Source organism: Colletotrichum aenigma, assembly GCF_013390185.1.
Source record: "Colletotrichum aenigma strain Cg56 chromosome Unknown KSG_Cg56_contig02, whole genome shotgun sequence".
Lineage (NCBI taxonomy): Eukaryota > Fungi > Ascomycota > Sordariomycetes > Glomerellales > Glomerellaceae > Colletotrichum > Colletotrichum aenigma.
Genome location: NW_023500908.1, coordinates 6,178,166 through 6,198,552, shown reverse-complemented (window position 1 = coordinate 6,198,552; position 20,387 = coordinate 6,178,166). Strand labels below are relative to the sequence as shown.

The 20,387-nt window shown below is 53.2% G+C and overlaps 4 protein-coding genes across 4 annotated transcripts; 1 reads left to right on the top strand and 3 right to left on the bottom strand.

The window, feature by feature from the left end:
* Window positions 1-5,795: 5,795 nt before the first annotated feature.
* ABD1 (mRNA cap guanine-N7 methyltransferase) lies at window positions 5,796-7,223 on the bottom strand (the record flags this gene model as incomplete). Its single annotated transcript, XM_037318945.1, has 1 exon — window positions 5,796-7,223. One exon carries the CDS (start codon window positions 7,221-7,223, stop codon window positions 5,796-5,798), a length of 1,428 nt encoding a protein of 475 aa, XP_037183611.1.
* A 666-nt stretch (window positions 7,224-7,889) lies between these two features.
* Window positions 7,890-9,467, top strand: rpn7 (putative 26S proteasome regulatory subunit rpn7; the record flags this gene model as incomplete). Its single annotated transcript, XM_037318944.1, has 3 exons — window positions 7,890-8,348; window positions 8,402-9,213; window positions 9,269-9,467. 3 exons carry the CDS (start codon window positions 7,890-7,892, stop codon window positions 9,465-9,467), a joined length of 1,470 nt encoding a protein of 489 aa, XP_037183616.1.
* A 683-nt stretch (window positions 9,468-10,150) lies between these two features.
* On the bottom strand, window positions 10,151-11,677 carry CGCA056_v003686 (putative alanine aminotransferase; the record flags this gene model as incomplete). Its single annotated transcript, XM_037318943.1, has 2 exons — window positions 10,151-11,202; window positions 11,272-11,677. 2 exons carry the CDS (start codon window positions 11,675-11,677, stop codon window positions 10,151-10,153), a joined length of 1,458 nt encoding a protein of 485 aa, XP_037183615.1.
* Window positions 11,678-15,422: 3,745 nt separating this feature from the next.
* On the bottom strand, window positions 15,423-19,568 carry CGCA056_v003685 (uncharacterized protein; the record flags this gene model as incomplete). The annotated part of the gene is made up of 4 exons (XM_037318942.1): window positions 15,423-17,262; window positions 17,312-17,410; window positions 17,461-18,116; window positions 18,549-19,568. The coding sequence occupies 4 exons, from the start codon at window positions 19,566-19,568 to the stop codon at window positions 15,423-15,425; spliced, it is 3,615 nt and encodes a 1,204-aa protein (XP_037183614.1).
* Between the last annotated feature and the right edge of the window lie 819 nt (window positions 19,569-20,387).

Genomic DNA, 20,387 nt, shown 5'->3' with positions numbered 1-20,387 from the left:
CAGGTTTTTAAGTTCCACCGTACCAACACGAAGCCCCAATTCCCTCTTTACGCCTTCTACATAAGGGAGAAGGGGACTCAAGATGTCACTGAGGTTGGCGAACAGGTAGTTGTTATCAATCCAGCTAGCGGCGTTTCCAGGCGCAGAGAACGCCAACGACAACTAAGACGCAGGACTTACTATCCAAAACATGTAGGTATACTCGGTGCAGTCATTGTTCGCCTCAAACATGTTTTGGTAGCCTCTGGTTTCTCTTCATTATCGCTCGATATTTGCTTTGAGATCTTGGAAGAACCATGGAAACAGGCAATCTCCGGGAGACTTGTTAGAAACCTTCAAATTCATCACTCAGACCGGCAAACACAAGGGCATCTCTTCAATCAAGTACGAAACTCCCTGTCGCAGGCCAATGAAGTAAACATCCCTGCCAGTTACTGATCATTTTCATCGGTCTGAAATTTGATATATTGGAGTTCTCAACCTTGAGCTCCTAAGAGGGATCCTAGTATCTTTACGTGAGTTCAACTTGAGCCTAAGATTCATCTAGCCTGTGAAACCGCGTCATGTGGGTTGAAATCAAGTGAGCCCGGAAGAGATAAGTGTAGATATTTGAACAAAAGTAAATATCAATCTAGCTCCGTTGGACACCAAATCATTGCGCCTGTCATGTCGTCCCGATGAAACCATTGCTGCTTTCCAATATCCCATGTCCAGAAGTTGTGCGCTGGATCCTCCTTGAATTCTTCATAAGATGGACCTTTTTCCGCGTCAAATTGGGTGCTTCCCGTTTGCTCTTGCAGATCATCTACGGAGAACTGAGTTTTCCATTGCGCTGAATTTTGATGTTGTACGACATGAGTGTGGCTGTCATTTGCTGATAGCGTTTGACATGACTGCTGCTGCTGCTGCTGAGCGGAATGATGCGTTGCTTCTTGATGCACATCGCTCAAGAATGCTTGTGCTTCGAAGAAATCATCATCGAGGAGTACCCAGCATTCATCCAAAGGCGTTGGAGGCGATACAGTGCGCTCACAGTTATCATCGCTGGTGTTATCCTCTGGATGACTGTCGCAAGGCCAAGACTCTTCGCTGTCATTGAAAGTCCCAGTTCTGCGGATGCTGAACGTTGAATTCCTCAATGATTGCAGGGAACTGTCGATAGATTGAGTTTGATATTCTCTCTGTGAGGATGAGTCCTCCTCGCCGAGCAACTCATGTGTTGCCACATCGTTGAGGAGTACTGGCAGCAAGTAAGTCGTGGACTTGACGCGGTCTGCAGGCTGTGAGCAAGTAGACTTGATAGGATGTGAGGCGTAACTTACTCGGTAGCATGACATAGCTGTCGGGCAAGAAATTTCAAGCTTCAAAATTTGACGGAAAGGGGCTCGAAGTAGTGGGGTGTGGTTGTCAGGAAACACTCAGTTGAAAGGTTCTCGATGTATCAAAATGCTCTGTAGGGAAACTGTCAGAACTGGCGTTGTGGGTGATAGAATGCTTCTTTTGGTTTGTGATGTTCTGTCTCTTTAATAAGGTATCCTCATCAGAACCATACCGGCCCTGACTGCTTGTTAAGCGCTGTAATTTCGGTGGGGAGTCACTGAAAAGTCCGCCGGAATGAAGCCGGCGATGTCCAAACTGGCTCGCAGTTAGTCCGAGCAGCTCGGCGGGGCATGGATGGCAGCCCTGAAACTAATTGTGTGGTTATGAGACAATGAGATTGACGTGGCTTTGCATGACATTGCAGTAAAATATTGGAATTTCCGCAAAGAAAAGAGGGTTGCATTGTAATTCCAATTGAGCTGGATCCAATTGCAGTTGCAGCTATTGTCTGGTCCATAAGCAAGGAGGGGCGAGCAAGGGATAAGATGCTCCAATTCCAATACCAATCGAGCTGAAGTGGGTAGAATTCCAACGGGCGAATGACACGGCCATGCAGCACGAAGTCTCTGCTGCAAGTGAAGACAGCGCTGTAAATCACTGAAGGCAAAGCCTGCCACCCTGAGAATGACAGCTCAGACAGGCGTCATGGGGATTTCCGCTTACTTGACAGCTCTCATGGGGTTTCAGATCCGATAACTTATTACTCGGTAACTTATTACTAGGTTTATCTGAAAGTTTCAATTCTACTGTAGCCATGCTAGTTTCTGGTCATGATGTGTTGGCCGTCTTGGACTGACTGCGTCCGACCACCACGGCCGATGTGGTCTACGTCCAAGAGTGAAGATTGCCATTGGAAACGCCTGCCTATCTGCCCTGCATCTTGGGCCTCAAGAAAGCCCGGTTGATTAAACAACACACTAGATATGCACGGGTGCAGCCAGTGAAGTTGCTGCCCTCCCCGGGAGCCGCCCGGTAGGCTGAGTGCACCTAGTGATGCTCTGCGGAAAGATACCATCCAAGAATAACGAATGTTTCAAGTTATGGAGTGGTATTGTTATTTGATGCTGTGGATTTGTATATGCGGATGTTAGAAACGGTTCGCCTGGTACGCTTACTTCTCTTGGAGACTTACTGCTCCAACCTGGCTGCCGATAAACCCGCTTCTTCATGTCCATCCCCCTTCTCACCTGCTATATTCCTGGGATTTTAAGACTTTACGGGTTGCTATACTGCAGCTCTTCTGTATGCGTCGTCTGTTCTCCAGTGTCTGACGAATTCTTTGCCCGCCGAGCTCTTCTTGAGCAGACCCCGTCATTTTCTGCAACTCATTTTGCGGGCCAGGATCAATCAGTGAGACGTCAAACACAATTTCAACTTTCAAGACTTGGTTCATATATTACTATTAAGAAGTTCCATCCAGCCGCCTTCAGAGCGCGCTGAGCTTGACTGTTTCCCCCCTCGCCGACCAGGGCAATAATGCATCGTCACATCAACACCGCAGTCCCGGCAAAGATCAGACTGTGCATTGGTTGGGGTATAGCTCTCAATTTTTAGGTGGAAGAAGTGGAATTCTCTAACATGGCCGTTCGAGGGAATCTCACCACTGAAGGAAGATACGAAGAATGGGCACTCCTTAGAGGACATCGACAGCAACCCCTTCCCCCTCCGACGACCTCAACAGCTGATCGTCACGATGATCGAGTACAATGCCCACCCAGAACTGCCCCAATTCCAGATGGAAACAACGATGTTTGGCACAATGACCGTCCAAGACAGAGCGATCACGGCAATGGTCAAGCTTCCTCTCGCCAAGTTCAAGTAAAGGTTCCCACGACAGCCTTGACCCGCGCTTTGAGCTACCGCAGCCATACCCACAAGAGCTCCAAGCCAAAGCCTACCACGAGAGCCACATCAAGTCTTCATCGAGTATCGAAAGCCCCCAGTCAAAAGCTCAAGTCTACGTCGTCGGCATCAACTCGAGTAACGCAGCCGAAGCCTCCTCCCCACTCGATCCTCAACACATCTCAGCCTCGAACCCTTCGACCCGCCGCCGAGCCCACACACTCGTACCGACTGAACGCCTTTGATACTGAGGACGTGGAAGAAATCTACCCCTTGGACATTCAGACAGAAGCTGAGCATCTATCACGTCAAAAAGCCCTGTCAAGTCGGACTCTTTTTGACGTTGGCTATGTCCATCAACCCACGGCTTTGAGACGTTCTATGAATAACAACTTATCGCAGAAAGAAGTCGTCATTGACATACGTCAGTCATTGTTCGATGGAGAGCCTCAGATACAACAGAGAGCACCCTTCATAACAGCTTGTTGCATTCTGGACTCTCACTGGACGGCATCAATGATGAGCCAATCTTGTGCGAAGAGGCATGGGCTTCGAGAACTGCCATGTCCGCCAAGTGGATTCAACAATGGGACCCAAGTTGGCGTATTACAACCAAGATCGTATGTTCAGATTGATGCGAGCGTGCGCTGGCTGGGCGGAGGCTTCCGATGTTCTCAATCCTGGCACGTGATGGTGGTGCCAGACTACATGTTTCCGACAGGAGTGCAACTCATTCTTGGGGGAAAGATCATCCAGATCCTGGAGGAGTCGGGAGTGCCAAAGGAGATTCTCTCTCGCGTAGACATCTACAAAAGACAGAATCAGTCACAGGCAATGGTTTCTCCTTCGCTGAGCCACCATGCCACTGGTAAGTGTGAATACCGATCAACTAGTACACTGATGCTTACTGTGTTAAGAAGACACCGGGACGGAGAGCTTGAACACAGGGAGTCAAGTTCTCGGAAACTTTCTACTGCCTCCTTCAAACGTCTTTGGCTCAGCGCCGCCCAGTGCCTACAGCGGTTTCAATTCGCATCCGTCATCGGTAGTCGGACTACCTTGCTCAACACCAGGAACCACGTTGTCAGCTAAAACCTCGAAAAACAACCTACTGGCTGATTTCAATCGACCGAAGGCCACGAGCTCCTATCTCGGGGAAGGCTATGTGGACAGTGGCCGGCAGAACGTCTACACGCCAACCCACCGCGGACAATTAACTACCAGAGACTACGTTACCGGGGATATTGAGTCATCAAAGCAAACTTGTGCGCAACCTGACACTTCATTCAGAATGACCGGTACATCTTCAGGTTCATACTCAGCGACAATTGACCCGTGTCTCTTGCAAGACCGGTCTCATGGTTACACGAGCCCCAATACTGATTTAGGCAACTTGCATATGGCAAGCTTCAACAAGACTTCGCCTTCGCCGTTTGCAACGCAAAGCAACCCCGAACTTCGTGTTGTGTCTACAGAAGATATGAACACACTTGAAGAAGTTAACCGCCTGGGACGAAACTGGCAGGAAACTTCGAATCTCTGGGTTCCTGGTCAAGCATCAACAACACAAGCCGAAGCTCAATTATCACTCGATACCCTGGACAATCTTCCTGACAACTCCGACTTCCTCAATTTTGACTCATATACGTCCGAACAGTTCAGAAATCTCTGAAACCCACGACAAGGTGATTAAATCCCCCTTGTTGTAGACCACAAACGTTCGTCCTTGTCGTCACACCGGGCAGCATCAACTTACGTGCCCTCGGCAAGGACATATATATACGACACGCCAGTGTTGGCATTCTTTACATACGTTCTGTACTGGTTCTGATCAGTGCAATGATTTACTTATCTGTTGCTACTGGCACAGGTAACTTACCCTTTATCATGTTCTACTACTTGTAACGGTCGTTCCATTGACTTTTCCTGAGACCTTAGACCGCCTTCCAGCCTTCATTTCCCATCGGGGACAAACACAGAACCCGCGACGTCGAGCAAAACAGACCAGAAATTTTGGTTGGCGGAGTGCTTTGTGGGTATGTCAAATGGACAAAAGTTTTGGAACCAGAAGGGGTTGAGAGAGACGGGGTCGACACACACGAGCGCCCCTTTTCACTTCAGTCATTCTCTCTATGTATTCTTACACTCGCTCAACGACATAAATCCCACGAACTCATGATATGCAACATATACAAACACCAAAAACATGATGTGGCAATCTTTCTTGTGTCCCAAACAGTGAAGTGCCGAGTTATCGGTGTTTCCAATGGCCCATTTTTACCAGGATAGTATCAATCCGGGATAGCATCAGTGTCTACCATAGTGAAAGTGGTGTCCATGCTTTTCTCTGCGTCTCATCCTACAGGCTGACTGAAAAATTCCAGGTCTGCACGGCTATCACTAGCCAGTGCTAGATCATGGAGTGCAGCTGGCTTGATAGCCTTGCCATCCTCGTTGGCGTGCAATGAGCCTTCAGAAATGAATATGACTCAGGCATTTCCACAGCATCTCGAGAGGCTTAAGAGTGCTAAAAATTCCAAAGTTTGCCATGCTATTAATTGTCCAGAGAACCATTAGACCTTGTAGAAACAGAACGCAGTGTAGAAGCTCGCAGCTTCCATCTCCTCCGGCGATACCAACAACCTTCCGGCCCCGCGTTCCCGTACACCCATGCGCTCGCTCAGAGGACCGAGGACCTCGTCATCCTTCTCTGACTCCCAAATCTCCATGAAAGTCTTGTGGTACTGCAACTCCAGGTTGTAATCCTCGGCGAGGGCTCTGAGAACTTCCCAAGGCACCACATACTCGGGGACTTCTTCGACGGCTTCGTCGAGGAAGAAATTGTACTTCCATCCAAAAGCAGGCCGGAAGACACCATCCTCAGGAGTCTTGCCAGGGAAGCGTACCCGGTAGATGGAGTTACCCCATTCCGCAGACTGCTCTGCTTCTCCGTCCTCCAGTTCGCCCTCTTCCGGGTCCGCAGGCGGCTCCTCGGCGGCCTGCTTCTTCTTCTCTTCCGCCTTTTGATTGAACTCTCGGACGCGCTCGCCCAGAACGTCCGAGTTCGGGATGCAGCCGATCAAGCGACCTCCTTTCTTCAGCGAACCAGCTACATTACGAAGCATCATGCGGGCCTTCTGTTCCGTCTCGAAGGCGTAGTGCATGCAGAACATCATGCTGACAACATCGAAGCCGCGACGGCTGAGAGGGTTGGTGTCGAAACCGACCTGTCGAACGATCTCAATGTCCTCCACAGACTCGCCGTAGCAATCCTTGACCTGGAAGCGTGCCTCGAACAGCCTGGAGGACCGTCTGTACCCACCCCTTCCGCCTCTACCACCGCCTCCCCGACTTGCCATCTGGCGATAACGTTCTCTTGCCTGGTCGATACTGATGTCTGCGGGATCAAGACCGACGTAGAGCTCAACGGGCTGCGGCGCTTGCTGCCACTTGCCCAGATCACCTCCCTTTCCACAGCCAATGTCGAGAACAAGGAGCTGGTTTTCTGTTGTTACGCCCTGCTCCCGAGATCCAGGGGTGTGATCTTCGTCTGGTGAGAACTTTTGGATGATGCAGCTCTTGATCCAGTTGTTGAATGCGCGGAGCCCCTTGATCTTGCTATCGGTACGTCTCCAGTCTCTACCGCGCTCAGGGACACTGTTGTAGTGCTGCGTTACGACGTCGTTGATGTTGCGCTGGCGCTCGCTTTCGGCTTGGGCATGAGCTTGGGCTTCCAAGGCCTTCTCGCGGTCGAGGGCTCTTTGACGGATGGCTTCTCTCTCTGCTTCAGAGATGCGAGCGCGGGCGCCGGGTCTCTTCTGCTTGCGCGGCTGTTCGGAAGGCGAGACCGCTCGTCTCTTGGCTGGTTGGAGTTCCTTCGCATTGTAGGGTTGAGGAAGTTGATCATTCTCGTCTTCACGTCTCTTGCCTTTCTTGGCCGGGGATTGGGATCGCTTGCGCTTTCGCGCGTCGTAGGCTTCGTCGTCGTCGTAGCCTGCCATTGTATCGATTGAAGAGTAGGAGTTTTCTCAGAATAAAATTTCTAGATCACCTCGAAGCCAAGGCTTCTGGAATGAGAATTGAAGGGTGAAAGTCTTGTTGCTGGTATTGACAGTCGAGGAAGAAGCTGAAAGATCATGGGCGCGCGGAACTGAATGGTGCCAGGGTGAGGCGCGGGCCCCACTAAATAGTTGGCTCAGCTCACGGCAGGTGTGGCGCGTGGAAGCAGCAGGTGCAGTTCATCCGCTCTTTCCATTATTGATTGGAAGTAATCCAAGGGAGATTCACATTTTATTAAAAGAAAATTCATGATGACTTCTCTCGTCTGAAAGCTAGACATAAGTAGAAGTAGCTGTCTGTAACATTTGCGCTCGCTTCTACTGTGATGCGGGTTGATGCTAGGTACCTAGGTAGGCAGGCCCAATACGTGTCGCACTGCAGCCTTGCTGGATTTGCTAAGCTCACTCCCGCCAGCGGGCCAATCACGTCAGAGTCTGACCGGCCGCTTGCGGTTTGCAGGGAAGCTCCAGCTCTAAACACCTCCAAACAACGACATCACTCTTGCTCACCCAGTACCCAATCCCACGACCTCAACTTGCTCTCCCCGACCTCGAACGCCCGATTTTCCTTCTCTTTCAAAGTCCGCCGTCGTGAGATAAACCGCAAAGATGGGCTCAGATCCCCAGTACGCAAAGTACCCCCTCCTCCCGCTCGCCCAGCATGTCTTCACCCTCACAAACGCCTACGCCTCCCGGCCATCTCAACAAAACGCCGCGAAAGCTCTCAACGATGCCATCACCGAGCACAAGATGGCACCGCTCTACCGGTACCTTGCTCATCCCCTCGAGGGCATCCTGAACCAGCTCGGTGAGGGCGGCAGCCAGACACCCGGCAAGCCACTGAGTCGGAAGTCGAGTTTGGCCGGCATGATCGCCACCAAGAGCGTCCCCACCGCCGTCAACCTGCCCTGGGACGAGGGTCGCTACCAGGAGCTGAAGGCCGATAATGACCGGGAGTTGGAGGAGTTCCAGAAGGAGGAGGACGAGGCTGTCGAGAAGGCCGGTGAGACGGAAATCCAGGCCGCGCGGGGGAAGAGGGCGGAGTTCTGGGCCAGAGTTGGTGACAAGGTGCGTTACGTTTGTCGATGGATCAATGACACACCGCTGATGATTTCGGACAGGACCGGGCGATTGCCGCATACGAGGACGTTTTCGAGAAGACGGGTATCCTGGGCACCAAGATCGACCTGGTGCTCGCAATAGTCCGAATGGGTCTCTTCTACGGCGACAAGCTGCTTGTCAAGAAGCACATCGAGCGCGCAAAGACCCTTGTCGAGTCCGGCGGTGACTGGGACCGTCGCAACCGCCTCAAGGCTTACGAGGGTATCTACTCTCTGACCGTGCGATCCTACAACAGCGCCGCTCCCCTGCTGCTCGACAGCTTGTCCACTTTCACCAGCTACGAACTCTGCACCTACTCCTCCCTCGTCGTCTACTCCGTCCTCGCCGGATCCGTTTCCCTGAAGCGTGTCGACTTCAAGAGCAAGGTCGTCGATGCTCCCGAGATCAAGGCTATCCTTGGTGATGGAGAGGACAAGCTTCTTGCTTTGTCAGGTGCGCTCAGTGCCGGCCCCGGTGCCGATGATACCATGCAGGATGCACCGGCACCTTCTGCCGCCACCAAGACGGCTGTCAACCTGACCACCCTCGGAACGAGTACCGAACAGCCCGAGGCCGAGATGGCCATCGACTTCTCCCCCCTGGCCCAGCTGGTCACGAGCCTGTACAACGGCCAGTACAAGTACTTCTTCCAGGCCCTTGCCCAGGTCGAGGAGAATTTCCTCACGCAGGACCGCTACCTGCACGAGCACAAGAACTGGTTCATCCGCGAGATGCGCCTGCGCGCCTACCAGCAGCTCCTCCAGAGCTACCGCGTGGTTGGCTTGGAGACGATGGCTACCGACTTTGGTGTCACCGTCGACTTCCTCGACCGGTATGTTTTGTCGCACGCGGATATTTGTTCGCCATAATGCTAACATCTCTCACAGTGACCTTGCCAAGTTTATCGCTGCCGGCCGCATCCCCTGCACAATCGACCGCGTCAGCGGCAAGGGCGTCATCGAGACCAACCGACCAGACGACAAGAACAAGCAGTACCAGGACGTTGTCCGCCAGGGCGATCAGCTCATCACCAAGCTCCAGAAGTACGGCCAGGCTGTGCGCCTAAGGGGAAGCGAGCGTGCATAATTGCGCAGGGGACGTGGATGCTGAGAGGATATTGCCGATGAGAGCCGCAGGTCCTTTTTTACCCAATTTTACCATCAAGGTCGGTAAGGCGCAGAGGTAGAAATCGCGGCGGCGAATAGAACAAGGGGTGAGCAAATGTGTGCTACTACAATAACTCTGTATGATACCTACGGATAGACGGGCCAATATGAGCAATCTTGGCTTCGACACTTTCATGATGCTTTGTGACATGTTTGCGTTCTCGAGGCAAGGTATGGAGCGGGATATGTTCTATTCTCGCAAGCTATGCTGAAAGGCGTCATGAACCATGAAATCACCCCATAAATGTCCCCTAATATGCGAAACGATGCGCCAAAAAGGCAAGAAGGCCTCCCTGTCTTTCTCCAAATCATAGCGTGCAAATCATTCTCTTTTTTTCTTTGGTATATGAACCCTCATCTTTCCACCCATCATCCAATGGACTGTCTGTCTACGACGTACTTCTGATAAGCACGCGCTCAATGTTCCCGAAAGGAATCATTGACCCGAACGCGCTCGCTGATATGCTTTTTTCTGCAAGATCGTCTCATCCAATAAATCGGCTGGCCCTTCCTCGCACCTCTCCCCCTATTTACCCCTTCGCCCCGTAACTGGTCATGAAAAAAACACAAGACGTTTCGTAAGATGCTCACGCACAAACGCGCTTAGTTGTACTGCGCAACAAACTCCTTGTGGAACTTGATGATACGGCCGACCCAGTCGGTGCCGGGAGCGAGGAAGGTGGTGCGGAAGTGCAGGGTGCCCTCCTTCTGGCCGAAGCCGCTGCCGGGGACGACGCAGACGCCGGTGGCCTCGAGCATGCGCATGCAGTAGAACTCGTCGGCGGTGCGGCCCTCCTTCGCCGCGGCCTCGGCGGCCTTGGCGGGCAGCTTGATGGTGGGGAAGAGGTACATGGAGCCCTGGGGCTCGCCGCACTCGACGCCCTCCATCTGGTCAAAGGCCTTGTGCAGCGCGGTGGCGCGCTCCTTGAGGCCGTTGAAGATGCCGTCGTACTCCTGGCGGTACAGCTCGTAGCTGGGCTCGCCCTCCTTGGGAGGGTTGACCATGAGCTCGACGATGCACTGGCCGATGACGGGGGCACAGAGGGTGATGGAGACGAACTTGTAGATGTTGGCCTCGACCTCGGGGTCGAAGTTGACGAGCTCGAAGTAGCCGCCGCGGTGGCCGCACTCGCCGACCATGCCCTTGGAGATGGAGTGAAGGGAGGCGAGCTCGACGCCGTCGTATTTGCCGGGGGTCTCCTTCTGCAGCCTGCGCAGGACGGACTTGAAGGAGTGGAACTTGCCGACGAAGACGTTGGTCTGGTAGACCTCGTCGGCCATGACGACGAGATTCTTCTCGGCGGCGAAGTCGTAGACGGCGCGGATATCCTCCTCGGAGAGCGACGCGCCGGTGGGGTTGCCCGGGTTGATGATGACGATCGCGCGGACATCGGTGCCCTCGCTTGTGGCCTTCTCGTAGGCGGCCTTGATGGTGGCGACGTCGGTACCCCAGCCGGAAGCCTCGTCGAGGTAGTAAGGCACGCAGGTGGCGTTCAAGACGGAGAGGGTGGCAGTGTAGAGAGGGTACTGGGGAATGGGGACGAGGACACCGGTTGTCGGGCCGGAGCAGATGATGTGCAGAAGGGTGTTAACGCCGGAGGAGGCACCGCCGGAGAGGTAGAGGTGGGCGGGATCGGCGGGGAACCCGTCGCGGCCTGCAGGGGAAATCTTTGTCAGTTATCATGTCTACGGCACAGCAAGCACTGCACTGTCACAAAACTCACGCTCAATAAACTGAGCAATGCTCTCCTTGATCGCGGGGACACCAGCGCTGGCGCTGTAGGCGCCGACGGAGCCGACCTTGCTGAGGAGCCATTTGGCGCGGGTGATGACGTCGGACTTGTATCCGAGCTGGTTCAGCAGGACATCCTCGTGCTCGAGCAGCAGAGGGTTCTCGAGGAGGGAGACGACCTGGCGGAAGAAGGTGATGGGCTTCTGGTCGAGCTGCTGGGGGTTGCCGATGTTGGCCGAGATGACAGCGTCAAAGGGCAGGTCCTTGTCGCCCTTGGCCAGCTTCGCGCGGTACTCCTCCGACTTCACGGCGAGCTCGCCACGGACGGCGTACTTTGCGGCGACAACATGCTGGTTGATGTTGTCGGCGTTCAACCGACGAGTGGGCGTGGAAGACATGGTTCGATGGTGGGGTGACGAACGAATGTTTCTGCTGCTCGAGAAAAGTTGCGCTCGGGATGGCGGGGTATTGGAGAGGAAGATCTTAGGGGACCGCGGGGTATCTATGTTAGAGTCATATAAAAGTTAGATAAAGGGCTTCTACCACGGTAACTGTGGAGATTTGATAGCGAGAGGAAAAACACCTTTTGGCTACAACCCGGCAATAAGCGGAGCAGAGGTAGAGAGACGATGTGCGGATGTGAAGTACAAATAGACCAAATTTTGAAGGAGATCTTTAAGAAAGTAGGTATGCAGCCACACTAATAGCTTTTTATTGTCCTCCTCCTGTTCTTCAGCGAGGGGGGAGGCAAGCAATGACCCCCGACACCGAGCTTGGACGCGGGGGAGCTACCTACTACACCGGATGGACACCCGATGGACGGTTCTCTTCTGTGTTATTGATGGATTAAACGGGCAGAAGGAAGAGACAAGGCAAAATGGCCCAGAATCAGCGCACCTCCCTCCCGTCATCGTCCGATGCAAGACATTGCTCTTATTCAATGTCTTCAGGGTGAGCCATGGGCAAGCTAGTCGGGCTTCCTATTGGGAACTGTCACACTGGGCCACGAGACACAGCCCTGCATCATGGAAAGGACCGGACGGCGGCGGGTTGAGTTGGACCTCTGACGGCCCCCTTGGTAGTCGTGACTCTTCGAGTGTGTGGGAGTGTTTGCCCCTCCTTGGCCATTCCCGGCAGCGCCAGCACTTGCTGGCTAGTCGCGCGTTCCCGACGGCAGACGAAGACGTGGATCAGACCCGGCAGTGGTTTGGTACGGGTTGGTTTTGCTTGCCTCGCCTTTGGGCTTGGGTTGCCTCAAAGGCCTGTGTCGGCCTGTGTCCGAAACCGGTGGTCGGTATGACCAGGGGCCAGCCGGGCCTGGGTCTTCAGTCTTGACTGAAAGTCCTAGCGGCTTCCGCGAGGGCATTTCAAGACGGCAGGCAACCAGTGGCCGGGAAAGAGGGAGATGTGGGGTTCCACGTGGGGTCCATGGACTTGGATCGGGACTGATCGTTGATCAAGAATGCATTGTTTGAGCAGTGAAGGGAGGGTTTGCAGATGGCGTCCAAAAAGACAGAAAAAAACGGGGTGCAACTCCTTCAGCTCGGGGGAAGCCGCGCTGGAGAGCCCCGAGCTGAAGCTCCCGTCCAGTCTCTCTTGCTAAGGTTTCCGCCGCCTGGCTTCTCCCGAAGCTGCGCGAGCTGCAAGCTCTTTGCACTGGCCAACCATGCACCACCAGTAGCAGCGGGCAGCCCAGGGTTGGGACTCGGAGGAAACAAATATAAAAAGATGAAGCAGATCGACAAACAGGAATGGACAGAAAGAAAGAAAAATGCGGAGAGCTTCAACTTCAGCTTCAATCACATTGCAACGTACCGTTTGATCTGTGACTGCTCATCAGTCTGACTTGGCTCGCCGCCGCAACGACCTGCTTCCCTGGCGCTCCCAGCGACCTTGCTGTGCCGCCAGCCACCCGGCGCGCCGCCACAGTCGAGCTCATCGTGATAATCGCTTTCGGAAGCGCCTTCTGAGCTCTCTCCTGCTGGAATGTCGACCCTCGATATCGCGGTTGGTATATAGCCGTTTGCAATCGTTCGGAACACGCTTGAAGTCGAAATAAGGCGACTGGCAAAAGTCTAATGAATAAAGAATATTCGCGGGGAAACTGCGTTCGTTCGCTGCGGCTGAGACGGCCAAATACCTGATTCCCCCGCGCGTGGTCTACAAAGAAGAAAGCATGGAAAAAGAAAAAGTCAAAAAACGGAGATTGTGTATCCTAACACTGGAAGCAGGCAAGATAGGATGGACATCTGTTGCCCTTTATTTGCCCATAGTCGCTCACCCATTTCCCACCACACCTACTTTACCTGCCCTTACTCCTCCTGCTCCTCCCCGGTACCTTACCTTCGTTGAGAGACACCACCAGCAGGTCCAGACATCTGCGAGATAAACCTACCTTCCTGGCACACTGGTTTTGCTGGGCTGGGTCGCCGACCTGCCCGCCGGCCCAGTCGGGGGTCCTCGCGATAAACCGCCCTTACCTGCGGGCTTGACTCCGAATGGAAAGCTGGGGGTGTGTGGCCGCATGCAGGGAAGGTCGCGCAAACACTGCCAAAACGCACGGCCTGAACACACACGCTCACTCTTGCTCACCGCACCGAGCCACGCGAGCTACAGAATAAGCCCAAATGTGAACGTGGTTATTGGTTGTCAGATAGACGTAGGTTCAGCGGATGGATGTGTATCCTGCAGGAATATACGCGAGAAAGCACTCCAAGGGCGTCATCAACCCGGCTTGGACCCAACGTTGAAAGCGAGCTCACACATTGGAGGTCTTTACGGATGCCTCTATGAGGATACCGCCGTCCGAACACACCGGTGCGGCGGGCGACGGCCCCTTCGATGCTAGGACCCTGCAAGCTCTGCCAAAAGTTCCAGGTCCCGGGTGAGCTATTGATGGAAAGGCTCCATCGACATCTGCAGAGACCCTGAAGGTCCACCGCCCACCTGCCTCCGTTACTCGGATTCCAGACTCAAACGTGCTTCGGCGACTGGTGAATTCGGCCGTGATGTTTGGCGCAGTGTCCCGCCGCATCTTCGCACCCCGTCAAGTCGTCATTCTGATGCCGCGTCTCACCCCTCTTTGCTTGGCTCCTCTGAGAAAGGTCACTTGATTCGCATCGTGTCACAAAGTCAATCATCCACAGGAAGGTACCAATATTTGTCGACAGAGAGATATAATTAGTTGAGACATTGATGTAGACTTCACCCGCAATCGGGCCGGATGGCCCCAGTTGGTTCCAGCTGGGGCGAGAGCGACTTCAATTTGAGCAGACCGAGCTCTCACCGAAGCTCAACCCACTAAATCTCGGTGAACGGCCCTATTTGCACCGAAAGCTCTCACCACCGCAAAATTCCCGTCTCCACGGTCAATCCACGTCCACCTTGGTCGCCAGCAAGCTTCAAGCGTCCATCCCCCGCCACAACCCCCAAGATGGCGAAGAAGAGTGTGTTTTCCCGTGCGAGCCTCCAGGATTAAAGGTCAGAATCGCTAACATCTCGACAGCGAAGTCTCGTATCGCGATCGTCCGGCTCGTGTCCATGGCCGCGACCGGGTTCTTCTACACCTTCAGGCGGCCCAGAACGGCTTCACCCATGAGCATGCTGAAATACGATCCGATCGGTACGACTTACCCACGAGCTGTTATGCGCGCTTTCTCGCCTGGCGCCAGAGCAAGATACAATACTTTGAATGGAATGCCGAGCTAACACTTCCACAGTCCGTCGGAAGGTGCTGTTCTTGGAAGCAAAGAAAAAGGGCAAATGAGCTATCCGCTTGCCTGAGTCGATTCTACCTGTACCAACACTGATAACATCACAAATGGCGTTCACGGCGGTATGCAATTGGTTTTTGAGGATGTCATGACACGGCCACGCAATGCGCCATCGGATTGCACCCTTTACAGAGCATCGAGGAGGTTAGGAAGTGGCACGGGATACCGAAACGCAAAGACTTATGATGGCATGGGCTTCGACTGCCACGATCTAAGTGCATATTCTACCAAAAGCCACCAAAAAGGTCTTCCACAAATCCCACCAAACTGAGTTCGCTTTCTCGATCTGTGCTTGACCTCCAAAAACAATAGCGCCGCCGCAAGTTGCATATCAATGTGGTTCAAAATTTCACCGCCGTCGCAGCGGTTTCTAAGTCTTGACAGGAAGTTTGGAATAAGTTCGGGTAATGTTGCGACGTCCAGTTGAAGACGGGCCGTTTTGGGACGACTGAGGAGTCTTGTCCGCAAGTGGTGGTCTAGACTGCGGTTGATGGTCATTCTTCGCCGATGTGCCCTTTTGGAAATGGCGCGACATGGAATAATTGTCCTGCGACTCGTTCGACAGGGCTTCAGTGCTGGCCCTGGTGCTTCGCTCCAAAGCTAAGCTTCCAGTAGGCTGTCCGGCGTTCTCCAAGCGATCAGTGAAAACGTCATCGCGATCCCTGGGGTCACTGACGTGCTTGATTTTCTTGATTTGTCGGTCCTGTGGCGGCTCGGTTCGAACTCGCTTGTTGCCTTTGTGCTCTATCCGGAAATCAAGAAGCTGCGGTCTCGGCAGCTTGCGGCTACTAAAGGAACTGAACTGGGCGTATGAGATCGTATCTCGACTTCCGACTGGCCGGTTATACTCAGTGTGGCCAGAGTGAGTAGAGAGAGCACGTTCCCGGGCCGACTCAGCAGTATCTGTAGATGCTGCCGTTGGCGTATAGCTCGAGCCTGGTCGAAGAATGCTTCTGGGTTGAGACCCCTGGCTTGTTGAGTTGTGTCGCTGCGCTCTTTCTTGGGAAACCGAAGGCGCCGCTAATTCGGTGTCTGCTGCCTCAACGGGACTCTTCATCAATATCCTCTTTCGTTGAAGGTCCTCCTCCAAGGTGTCTCCACTCTTTTGCTGGCTGTCTTCCTCCAAAATACCATCCGACGAGCTTGAGCTGATTTTGAGAATGTCCTTCCAGTTAATTGGATCTGTGCATGGCACCTCGGGAAGCTCGGGTTCCTCGTTATTACTGCCGGCGTCTGCATTGCCTGAGGCCCCAGAGTGCTGCTGCTCACTCGAAGCATGACTGTGTTGCTTCTCATCGCGCAGACTGTTGCTAGGTTCAGGGGCACCAGACTTTCCTCTGGAGAGATCCTTCCCGCCGGCTTGCATGTCTTCCATCAGTCTGTGGCACTCTCTGACCATCTTTAGCTGATCTTCCAATTGTTGGGATGTAAGGTCGTTCGGGTTCGCAGTAGTTGATGTTGTTTGGGTCTCGCGGATCTTCATGGTAAGGTTGGTGATCCTCTGTTCGGCAACTTTGAGGTCCTTTTCAGCCTTTTCAAACTTTTCCTTTTCACGCTTGGAGGTCTCTGCGCTTTCCTCCTGGAGACGAGCCTGTTCGGCGAACAGCTCGTCATGCTTTTGCTTCAGCTCCTGGTGAGCTTGTTGTTCCTTTTTCACCGTCTCCTCCAACTTGCGTTGCTTTTCGTCCGATGCTGCATTGAATTCGCGCTCTACAGAAGCCGTCTTCTCCGCTGAGCTCTTGAGAAGGTCTTCGGTCTTTTTCAAATCGTCCTTGGCCTTTTCCAGCTGCTTCTCAAGGTCCGTCTTCTCAGACTCGTAGGTCGCGCGCTGGGATTGGAGTTCTGCTCTCAGTTGATTGACTCGAGTCTCGCTGGTGTTCAGACTCTGCTGGGCTGCCTGAAGTTCTGTTTCCGAGGCAGCTCCTTGCGCGACTGAGTCCAGAGCCTCTTCAAATCTCTGCAGCCTCTGGCCCATCTCGGAGACAGCCTTCGTCAGCTCGGTAACCTGTTTGTCCTTGGTATCGAGATTATGTGCAAGCCTCGCGTTCTCGGCGCTCTTCTCGGTGATTTGCTGCTGCTGTTGTTCCTGTTGTCTCTTTTGTTCGGCCTCGGCAAGGCTCGACTGACTCTTCAAGCATTCCTCCAAGCTTTGCATTTTGCCCTGAATGATATCTTGCCCCTTCGTCATATCAACTATTTTTTCACCAATCCTGAGAAATCGTTAGTCAAGCGTCTCAAGGGACTAAATGTAACACTTACTTGGATGTCAGCTGTTCTTGGAAGGCATCTAGGACCTTTCTGGTCCCATCGTTGTCCTCTCGTGACGCACGCTGCGCAAATCCCGCTATTTCATCAAGCCTGCAATCGTCAGTTACGGGGGGGAATGTCTTGCAATACCACGCGCTCACTTTTTCACGATCTGAGGTGGCACCACGTCGGCCTTGTCGGACTTCTCAGCCAAATTCTCAATACCCGTGAAGATCTTGGCCATAATTGCTTCAATTTTCTGAAAGCGGTCGTTGCTCTGCTTGATCTCGGTCAGCTGGTTGTCCAAGCCTTTGGCCTTCGCTTCTGCCCCGGACAAATGTTCTTTGAGCGTTGTAAAGTCGACCTGCAAGTCCTTCAAGGCCCTTTTCTCGTTCTCGTAGGCGTCTCGCTTCGCTTCTAGCTGCGCCTTCAGCCCGTCGATGGTCACTTTCTGTTCCTTCTTCAGAGCTATTAGCTCGAGCTCTGTTTGTTTGCTGGCCTGTTCACGATGTTTCCGGTTTCGGCCCGCCTCCTTTTCGATTTCGGCCTCAGCCCTGATTACATGCTCCTGTAATTCGGACTGTTTGATCCTAGAACTTTCAAGCTCAGCCCGCATTTTGCTGGTCTCAGCCCGAAGATGATCTCGCTGCTCTAGCACACGATTCAGTCTGTTCTCCTGGTGTCTCATCTGAGCGGCCCGCTGCTGAGAGTCTGCGGCGAGTTCGTTGTAGCTTTTCTCATACTGCAATGATTTGTCGACGAGGCTTCTGTGAGCTTGTTGCATGCTGTATACTTGCTGCTCCAGGTCTTGTTTCTGCTGCCAGAGCTCATCAATTGTTTTGCGAGACTCCGCCTCTGTTGCTTCCAATCCATATATCATCTCACAGATTGATGAAAGGTTTATGTCTTTCGATCGTTGTCCACTCCGCGGGCGGAGGTGGTCACCATTCACTTCTCGATGGCTGCTCCGTGACCTGTCTTGAGTACGATTCCTCCTAACTTTGGACACATTTGACTGCCGTGATGGTACTCGGGGGGCAGAGACGCAAAGATCTTCTTCTCTCAGGGGTCGGGATTGCTGTTCCGAATTGTGGACGTCCCCGCGTCTTGGCTCTCTATCACGTCGAGATGCATGCTCGCGCCTCTGAACATGTCCACTGCGTGGCATGCGAGTGCTTCTGGGTGTTTCGTTGCGCCTTTCTGCATGGGCACGGTTTGGCGTGGGCCGAGGGCCTTCCAGATCTCCTACGGGGGTACTCATGCGCTGCCTCTGGGACTCTACCGATTCGAAGTGCTGTTTACTCGCTTGAGGCAGACCGTTTTGACGCTCAGGAGGTGTTACATTAGCCCCTTGATCAGTGGGCGAGCGGATGGTTGTGGTATTGACGGCTTCTGGAGGGCCCATCTGCGGAACAAGGACAGGCCGTCTGACTTCTCGGTCTTTCTCCGGCTTCCGGCGTGTGCTTGTGGCGGCCACTTCCACATGGGGTGTTTCCTGGTCCTGTTGACGGCCTAGGCCACCAGGCAAGCTATTGTCCGCATCGTGAAAAGGACGGATGCCCAGACCTTGACTAGGTGGTGGATTTTGTTCCAGCACCGTGGGCCGCTGACGAGATCTTATCTTGACTTGGGCTGGTTGACCATCCAATGGAACTAAGTCCCCCTCCTTGGAAGAATTGACTGACATTTGGCTCTCGACATTTGTGTGGTCTTTACCCGCGTCCGTGGTCTTCCCAGAGTGGACCTCATGAACGGGGGAACCGTTTCTATTCTCGGCATTGACACCAGTGTTCATACCATCAGACTGTTCCGTGTCCTTGCGATGGCGGCCACCACCATGGCGCCGACCTGAAAGTTCTTGGTGTTGGTGCGAGATGGACTTCAGCTTCTGAGGACGTTCGTCTTGAAGACTAGCTAGGTCTTCCAGATCTTCGAAATCCTCAGTATGAATCGGCAGTCTTTGCTGTGGTCCCGAGAACTGATTGGGCTTGAACTTCGGCGGCCGTGCAAAGGGAAGTTCTTCGACATCATTGGTAGCCTCGATTTCTGATGCATCAAGTACCATGCCTGAATCATCGTGACGGTTTGTACCCGGGGGGCCGTGCTGCCCATTCTTGCCATGATGGCCGATGATGTTCAGGTTTTGCTGCATGCCATCGTTCTTTCGCCGAGCTGAAGGAGGTCCGTCGGTGGATGGCGAGACTCTGCTGGAACTGTCACTGAGCAGAGAATGGCTAGAGCTGGATCCTCTGGGAAGAGACTCTGTCATTGTCGAAGGAAAGGAGTCTTGGGGTGCCTCAGAGATGGGATCGGGGCTGGATTGACCACTCATGCCGCTGAGGTTGGCGGAAAGCCTCGCACCGCCGAGAGAACCCGTTCAAGTCGATTATAGCTGTGGTCCAAGGAAACATGTGATATTTAGAGCAGGAACGAGGGGTTTGGGAAGCAAAACGGAACAAAAAGGATCGGAGACGTCGCCAAATGACGATGCTTCGGATGGATTGGAAGTAAGTGAGTGAGCGTCGCTCAAAGGCTTAAGGTGTAAAGGGATGGGACGCCGTGCTTGATCTGAGTGTGGGCAAGATGCTTTCCATCTACCGGAAGGCATGTCTCAATGAGTAAGGTATTTGGTCACGACTGCCAGAAACTATTTGGAAGGTACGATGACAGATAGGTAGCCAAACGTGGAAAGAGAAGTTGCAGTGCACGATCAGACGTTGACGTTCTTTCTTCCTGCATGTACTTGAGAGAAGGCATGGCAATCCGGTAGGAAGGACCTCATCGATCCGCGCCCACCACCTGCAGCTTCTCAATGTCATCGCAACTTCCTGAACAGATGCTTGTGGCGATGTTCTTGCCTCAATTCCCAGAAACAATAATACCATGGTCACTGCAAAAAGAAGGCAAGGTATTGATAGCATTCCCTTATTGAACAGAAGCGCACCCGGGCCTCCTTTGAGTTAGCTGCGACGTCTAGATAGCCTTCCCCGACATATCCAAGCATTTTCCGGAGGGAGTATCTACCATGACAGGCCACCAGTGTTCCTTCTTATCAGTATTGAAAAGTTGACAATACTGAAAGCGGTCT